This window comes from Silene latifolia, chromosome Y, assembly GCF_048544455.1.
Source record: "Silene latifolia isolate original U9 population chromosome Y, ASM4854445v1, whole genome shotgun sequence".
In the NCBI taxonomy this organism is placed as follows: domain Eukaryota; kingdom Viridiplantae; phylum Streptophyta; class Magnoliopsida; order Caryophyllales; family Caryophyllaceae; genus Silene; species Silene latifolia.
The window spans coordinates 137,753,347-137,762,309 of NC_133538.1; the positions used below are offsets into that span (position 1 = coordinate 137,753,347).

The 8,963-nt window shown below is 35.8% G+C and overlaps 1 protein-coding gene across 1 annotated transcript; it reads right to left on the reverse strand.

Moving 5' to 3' along the window:
• Nucleotides 1–1,276: 1,276 nt before the first annotated feature.
• Nucleotides 1,277–1,765, reverse strand: LOC141629024 (uncharacterized). Its single transcript, XM_074442097.1, has 2 exons — nt 1,691–1,765; nt 1,277–1,648 (listed from the first exon to the last, which is right to left on the reverse strand). Exons 1-2 carry the CDS (start codon nt 1,763–1,765, stop codon nt 1,277–1,279), a joined length of 447 nt encoding a protein of 148 aa, XP_074298198.1.
• Between the last annotated feature and the right edge of the window lie 7,198 nt (nt 1,766–8,963).

Genomic DNA, 8,963 nt, shown 5'->3' on the forward strand with positions numbered 1-8,963 from the left:
TCAAAGGGTACACCCATACGAATTGTGTGAAATTATCAATGAGAATGAGGTAGTATTTGTAACCTGCTTTACTCGTAATGGGCGAAGTCCATAAGTCACTATGAATAATATCGAATGGAGCAACAGTAGTAGAACACGAATCATGAAATGGCAATCGTTTGTGCTTATTTATTTGACATGAATGACACAAAGAAGAGTTCGATAAACTACTACAATCAATACTAGACTTGGACTTAAGAAAATTTAAAATATTGGCACCCTGATGACCAAGACGGGAATGCCAGACATCGGAAGACAAAGCAAGAAGGTGCGTTTTGGTGGCGGAGGACTTCGTGGAGGAATCGGCTGACACGGGATATAAGTCACCGTCACTATTGCTCCTCAGAATCAGATTCCCATTCGCTAAATCCTTCACAGAAAAACCACATGGATCAAATTCGACGGAAACATTATTTTATTTAGTAAATTGTCGAACAGACACTAGGTTTTTAATAATATGGGGCGTGTACAGGACATTGTTAAGATGAAGGGTTCGGTTTGAGTTAGGTATGGTTGTGTGGCCTGACCCATGAACGGGAATGCGTGCACCATTTCCGACATAAATATAACGTATCGAACTAGAATTGAGCGGAGAGGAAAACATACCTGCGTCTGCACTTAAATGTGTAGAAGCACCAGTATCCATGTAAAACGGACTAGAAGTATAGGGCTGCATCTGAAGAGCAGCGAAGGCCTGGGCCAAATCCGTTAGCTGGGATGGCTGACCATCATCAGAGGCAACGTGTGCCTGTCCCTGTGATGAGTTCGATTGACGCGAACCACCACGATTAGAGCCATAACGAGAGCCAGAGGGGACACCAGGGGTAGGCCACGGTTGCCACGGGACCGTCCATCCAGGGTAGGTGGGGTATAGACATGGCGGTGGTGTCCAGGGACCAGGCCACGGTGGCGGTGAGCCCCATTGAGAACCCTGATTTCCAAAAACAGAGGAGGAGGAGGTCTTCGACTGGTAGCGAGAACCACCACCTTTGTTGTTGTCGCGTTTTCCTCCATAGGACCGTTTACTGTTGCGAGATGGTGGAGGGACATCATCCCCATCACGGTTCTCGGCAGTCGGAGCCACCATGGCAGTGGCCACTTCACGGCTTCACTGACGGTGATTTTCCAATTTAATCATGCTTCGGGCTGTCTCGAAATTTGGCAACGTTTGGTTGATATACGCTGCCATGGTATCGTATTCCTTGGGTAATCCACGAATCATCTGAATAACCAATCGTTAATCAGTGACGACGGCACCGACGTCTTTCAGTTGGCCTGATAGTTTGCGCAAACGCTGACAATAGGCATCAAACGACGAAAATTTACCGAGCTTGAGGTTATTGAATTCGCTCTCAAGACTTGCAGCCCGAGCCCCCTTGTTGTTGAGAAAGATGTTTTTGACACGATTCCATGCTTCTTGCGCGGTAGAATCGGGTTCAAGCACACGAGGCAACAACTCGTCCGACAATGTGCCGTAGATCCATTGCAAAACGTGAGCATCGATTTCATACCACGCATCGTACAACGGATCATTCTTCGCAGGGGCAGGTGTATCGTCAATATGGTGGAGGACCTTGTATCCACGGGCATGAAGGGTGAAAAGATTCACCTACGAGGCATAGGATACTTTGACGCCGTCGAGCACACGTACCTTATTCTGAATATTGGTAACAGTGTAGACGGGATAGAGAGAGGGTTTGGGAGCCGAGGATTCACCGTCGACCATCGTAGCGTGAGGCTAGGGCGAGGTGATAGAACGGCGGCGCTTGCCAGGGGCAAAACGAGGTACAGGAGGATCAATGTGAATAGCCTGATACCATGAAAGTGGTTAAATCCCTTAATTAGGGTAAATAATGTTTTACATATTTATAAGAAGGATACAACTAAAAGCCTATATTCTAGCCTAATTTACAACCATACAATTAGGACTAAATCTACTAAATAAGTACATAATATCAACAAAAATATCAACAAGATATATTGACTAATAGTAAATTTATGTTTTACATCCAAGTTCTCTTTACGTAATTTTTTTCTTTTTATAAATTGATCGTCTTTACGTGATATTTAGATTGATTGAGCACAATTTACCGTTTTGTATGCAATTTCTCTTAACAATTACAATAAATTATTGTACTTCATTTTCATTGTATGTCATTTTTTGTAGGCAGTTGTGGTCAAAATAAACACAGATGAGAATTAGCAAGACAATGTGGCCTCAGTGTTGTCCAAACTTGAAGGTATGTATGTAATCACTAATCATAATTAAATAACATTATCTAAATGCAATCACTAATCATAATTAAATAACATTATCTAAATTTAGTAGTTTAAATTTACATCACTATTAGAAAAACAGTTGTTTTAGCGTGTGCCCTAAAAGAACACACTAAGTAGTAATATGGGGAAAAATTATCAAAATTATTTCATTAGAAATGACAATAATTAGCTCATCTTATGGTTTTTCAGGAAATAATCTTATTATTTTTTCTCATATAACTTCTTAACGTGTGCCCTTTAATTTAATCCCACGGTACAAAAACCGTTATATACCTAATGCATGCATAAATTACTCGTACAGTGTAATGACATATCTAGAAGTGAGTTACATACCTAACACTACAAGAAAAAGGTCATTTAGCAACCAACCTTTGCGACTAACCAATTATTGGTTTCTAATTAGCGACCATTTTCGAATTGGTTGTTCATTAGCAACCAACTTGACATTGGTTGCAAAAATTAGATGCTAATTAACAACCACTCACAAATTGGTCGCTAATTAGCATCCATTTAACATTGGTTGCAAAAATTTGATGCTACTTAGCAACCACTCACAAATTGGTCGCTAATTAGCATCCATTTTAACATTGGTTGCAAATATTAGATGCTAGTTAGCATTAGGGCAGAGTATGGATCGGGTATCCGATCCAAAGTGCTAGTTCGGATCAGATATCCATATTAAAAATCCTGAAATTAGATATCCAATATCCAAACCAAAAGTTTCGGATATCCAATGTTCGGGTATCCAAAATAATCGGATCGGATGCGGATATCCATCGGATATCCATAGTTTTAAATTTACTTTAAAATTAGGTTTGAAACACGATTATATTCATAGTCTTACATGATGATTTTCTTTAGTATTCTTACTCTAACATTCTCGACATAAAATTTAAGTACCACTTAGTTATTTCTTTAATATTTTAAACATTAATTAAGTTGTTGTATCAAATAAAATTTTATATTCCTGAAATTATACTAGAAAAATATAGTTTCGAATCAGATCGGATATCCAAATGTTTTAATTTTAATATCCATATCCAAACCAAAACCAAATATTTCGGATCAAATATCCAAACCAAACTTTACTTTCGGATCGAATATCCAAAAAATCGGATCAGATGCGGATCGGATATCGGATCAGTTTGAATAATCGGATTTTTTGCTCAGCCCTAGTTAGCATCCCATTACGAGTTAGTTTCTAATTAAAGATCAAGTTAAATTTTAAAATTTCTATGTAATTATAACTTTTTTGAGTTTTTAAAATACTAATGTGAAATATATATATATATATATATATATATATATATAGAGGTGGGATCAGGTGAGAACGAACACTCGGTGCAAACTGTGAGAACGAACTACAACCAATGGATTCACTGAAATCGTACGGCTGATTCTTTCTGTCAAGGCATACTTCCTCTGACTTTTTCCGCCGAAATCAGAATTTGACACACACACACACACACACACAAAAAATTGCGATTATCCATCAATTCAGCCAGAAATTCAACGAAAATTTATTCAATTGACCAACATATTACACGAATTGATGTAAGTATCGCTGAATCTATGTATTGTTAACACGTATTTGATGAATTTACCTGTCAATTTGTAATTTTGTTGTGTCGATTTTTAGGGTTTTGATGGAAATCGAAGAATGCGATGTTTTGGTTGATCCTACTAATTCAATTGTTCCAGCTGATAACAATGAACTCGGGCATATATCTTCCGAATTGGGATAGATACCTTCAAAATTGGGTATAGGTATGTCTATTTTTAGGGATTTAATTATTCAAGGCTGTTTTAGGGTGTATTATTAGTATTGATGTTAGTTGTTGTATCTAGTGTAGTAATTGGTGTGAATGTTTGCTACATTAGTCAGATGATACATGGTGTTTACGGTTTTCTGCTTGTGTGTGTCAAACTAGCCCTATTGCTTCTAAGTTTTGATTGTCGTATCTAGAATTATAATTGATGTGTTTCCGGTGTCATATTGCGTATCTGATAGTGACTTCTTGATAGTGTTTGTTCAAGACTGAAAAAGATGTACATGGGTATCAAATAGATGTTAATGAGTATGAACTACTATTGTATATGATAACAAGGTTCACTTTAGGGTCATTCTGGAAAACTAATGGATAACAAGATTTGATATGCGTACCTGGTAATATAATTGATGCGTATCTGATTTCAGATTGCGTAACTGTTAATCCCTCTTAGTTACACCACTGAATGCATGCATTCATCATTATGCTTTCTGGGTTTTCCAATTTTTATGAGTTAATTCCACAGAGAGTCACTGAAATGGACAGAAAGAATAGTTCTTTAGCTATTTCTGAACTGATTGAGCAACACACAATTCTAGCATGGTTGAGTAGCAATTTCAATGGGGAATATAGAATTGCACTATCTTGTTGAAAGTTCACAGTAAATTCAAGTTTTGGGTGTCTTAATTGTGTTTGGTTAGTTTGTCTTAACTTCATGAGTTGATTATCTGCTAAGTTTTCAATTTAATGCAACATAAAGTCTGGTATGATTACTGAAGGAAAGGTAGATCTTTATACCTAACAACATACTCATATATGTATAAATTTAATTTGTCATAAAATTAACTAATGATCTTATGCATGCAAACAAAAGATAAGATAGAGGAGAAATCATGTCCTTACATTGATTTTCGGTATATATGGGCACAAAAGAGTTCTCCTTCTCTTTTGTTCTTGAGCTATCCCTTAAATGGAAGAACAAAGACCCAAGACCCAAGTGTAGGATCTCTCCCAAGGCTTTATACCCAAAGCTTTCTCTTAATTAAAACCAATATTATGAAGACTAGATAATACTAATTTTGTGAGAAAATTGAACCAAAAATTTGGTCTCCTTATGCATCCAAGTGCACGTTTTTGGAGAAGAGGAGAGCAAGAAGTATTTGTGCTTGCTTTAACACTTATATGCAGCATCTTTTTATGAATGAATGATGACATGAATTATCACTTTGGACATATAAGTCAAGGTGGGGCAAAGAGAAGAAGAAAAAACATCAACCATTACACTACCAAAAACGTGTGGGACAAAGGGAGGTAGAAGGTTTATGCTCTTCAAAATTTCGGCCACTTTAGGTAATATGGGTCCATATTATCTTTGTCAATTTGTCAATATGTTACATATCATATGTCACATAAAATTGTTATGTATTTTTAACATATTAAAAATCAACGTATTAATAAAAATACGTCATATACAAAATTGACTTAGTAATTCATAATTACTTGTACCAAAATATTTTGCCAATTATAAATCACAACAACTTGTATTTATAATTATTCATTCAATTTTAATTGTTTCCTTAAACAATAATTTCATCTGAGTAAAGATACAATTCGATTACTCGACCGAATCTCATCTAAATGAGACACGTAAATTTTACTTCCAAAATCGTCCGTCAATTTTCAAGTAATTTAATTAACTCGTAACATTATACGATTAATTAAATAATCAATTAAGAGTGTTGCCCTATAGGTATGACCTAGGGGATCAACTGATCACCACCGTCGCACGACAGTAATGTCAAACTCTAGTCAGCCAATCATTACCGATATGTGTGGACCAGTTGACAGTAAAAATACTTCCCAAATGTATTCTTTAAAATGAGATTTAATAATGATATTTAAATCATATGATCGCACTGTTGTTGAGGACACATTTCCCAACAATCTCCCACTTGTCCTCGACAAGTGTGCGTCACCAATTCTCTTGTCCTATTACTATCTCCCACTTAATGCAAGGTGTCTTTCAGGTCGTACTTGCAAGTGATCATATCGAGAGTGGTTTCCTCGATCTGGAGAATAACTGATTGACCGGATTTATCCACCATGGATACATTCTGAGCGTGGCCACGCATTTCCAGTTCATTACTCCTCGAGTGGCCCTGAGATATTGTTATAACCCTGACAAAGGGGTGGACAATTCCTATCGCACTCATTCCCTTCGACTAGCCATAACCATCATAACCCAAAATATGCCCATTTGACCCCATTTACGAAGGTCGTAGTAACATAAATCAAAGTTAATCTGAAATCGAGCTATCTTAGGAGAATAGTCTTTAGTCAAAAGAATCGACTCATTTGAATACTATAGCAGCTCTCGCCACGACCAGGCTATATAAATTTGCCGGAACTCTATAAGCGGTCATTAGGCCCGACAAAATGTTCCTTTGATCTGCCTATGTGATCGACTAGTCATCTCACATGACTCTATGGCACTTGAACTTGCCATCAATCGCATCACACTCTAGTCACTTCGAGACGTCACCTCATACAAGTGACTATGGGCGAATACAATGTTAATCCGTGTTCACTTTAACGGGATTCAATTGTCTCTACAACCCGTTTGGATGTAACAAAGTATAAAAGGAGTTTTTAAAGAAAAACTCGAACGACAAATGTGATTATCACATATGAATAGTCAATGCCTGATTACTATTTCATATTCTATAATCTAATTTGATCTTGTACGTAGTTGTTTATTTCAACTCAATTGAAATGACATGACTCATCATGTTTAGCCTTTGATAAGGCTTTGGTTAGTAGGTTTTATCAACTTCTTGTACCTTACTCAACCTTACTACATACTCGTTTTCCTTTGTAATGTATACATTTGCATTACAAAACTTTCTGAGTACGTGTCGAGATCCAATCAAGACATAGGCCCTCTAGCCGTAGAATAGCTCCCCTTTGTTTTCACAAAGTGTGCGGGACTCATCCTTCTTGCACATCTCATGTTTGCAAGTGTACTCAATTTCCGTTATAAATATCTCTCATTGTTCTTTATTGTCTAGAACGATTCTAGAAAATCTACTTCTTAATTATCATAGCCACAATGGTTTCTTAACCATCCTAATGTGTTTTGATTATGGTTTTGTCGGAAACCATGCGCAATCTCAATTGTCAATTGTCACTTGTGTAATACCCTTACACAAAATTGCATCACAAACACTTTGCATTACTTCCTTAATACTTCTGCAAGTACTTAAGGGTAATCTTCATGGCTTACTTGATAAAGATTTCTTAAATTCGATTTTGAAAACAATTCATCATACTCAAAGTATATGAAGTGTTATACATCATTACTTATTTAATTGATCCCGCAAATGAAGCAAATGGAATCAATCAAACATGTTCAATTTAATTGAAGTAGTCATGAATCTTATCAACATAAGACTTCTTATTGACGCTAATATCATGTGGATTTATCTACATAAATCTAGATATTAAAGATGTATTATATTACTCCAAAAGTCTTAAATCATTCTCAATGATCAATATGTCATTCACATATCGGACTAAATAAAATTTCCGTAACTCCCACTAAACTTCATGTATAAAAACAACTTCTCGTCTTATCGAGAAAAATTTTATAACATGATCAAAAATATTGATTCTAACTCATTGATGTTCTACTTAAGACCCTCTCTTAAGTTTCACATTATCTTAGGATTGCAAGAATCTATTAAAACTCATGACATGTATTGAATACATTCCTTCTATTGAAGAAGTGGGTTTTAGATTCACTTCTTTGTATTCATATCCTCATAATGAAACACAATCCCTAAGAAGATCCAAATAGACTTAAGCATTTCAATTAGTGCAAAACCCTTTGCTATCAATCTTGCTTTGAAATATCTCTTTATTAGTGCAAAACCCTTTGTCACTAATCAAGCCTTTTAGTTTCGGATTTTCATGGCTCTAAGCCTTGTATTGAGTTGTGACTTAAACACTCTTATGTAAGTCATATGTTCATTACTTTCTAGAAGTAATCAACTTGAATCAAACAATTTCTTTTGTAAGTTATAAGCTCTTTAACTTTCTTAAAAGTAGCTTGAATTCATCATTTTTAACAAGTGATGAATTTAACCTCCTAGGTTTTAAAGAAACAACGTCTTACACAAAACGTCTTATGTAGCCAAGAAAGACCTGTTTCTTGCGACATGACATTCTTTGTGGCTCTTGAATAATTTTCTCCCACTCTGTCTTCTAGAATAAACTTGTATTTTAGAAAGACGACTTCACGAGCCACAAACCGGTGTACTCGTGATTATCATAAGGAAAAATGAGCATTTGTTTCTTGTGAAAACTTACAAACATGGTACCCTTACCATTTCATATCTCATATGATTCTATTTAGTGGAATGATAATTTAGACAAAAATGATAAAATCCCCAAAAGTATCAAGTAATTCAAAGTAACTTGATTGAAGTCCAAACCATATCGAATAGCGTTTGATTTCTTATCCAACCACACATTACTCCATAATGTGTGCTAAGAGAGATTAATTTGTGATACTATATCACATTTCCTTTGGCTTATATCAAAGTCTTCACTTTGATAATCCCATCACGACTAAATCGTGATTCCTTGAACTCTTTGAACGTCTTCAAAAGAATTTCTCTATTTACCTTATCAACTTGGTAAAAGAAAATGATCAACCTATTTTGGATCAATGATTTACAACCTCGATCTCCTTTTCAATCAAAAGGTACGAGACATCTTGCTTTGAATACAAGATACGCATATACCATTAACAATCTAATGGTTTCAAGAGTACTCGATAACTCTTTGCGTTCATCATTCAGAATTTAAGGTTTA

Coding starts and splice junctions, on each gene's coding strand:
- LOC141629024 (XM_074442097.1), bottom strand. CDS start 1,765: ATGGTCGACGGTGAATCCTCGGCTCCCAAACCCTCTCTCTATCCCGTC. Junction 1,649..1,690: donor TTACCAATATTCAGAATAAG/GTACGTGTGCTC, acceptor TATGCCTCGTAG/GTGAATCTTTTCACCCTTCA.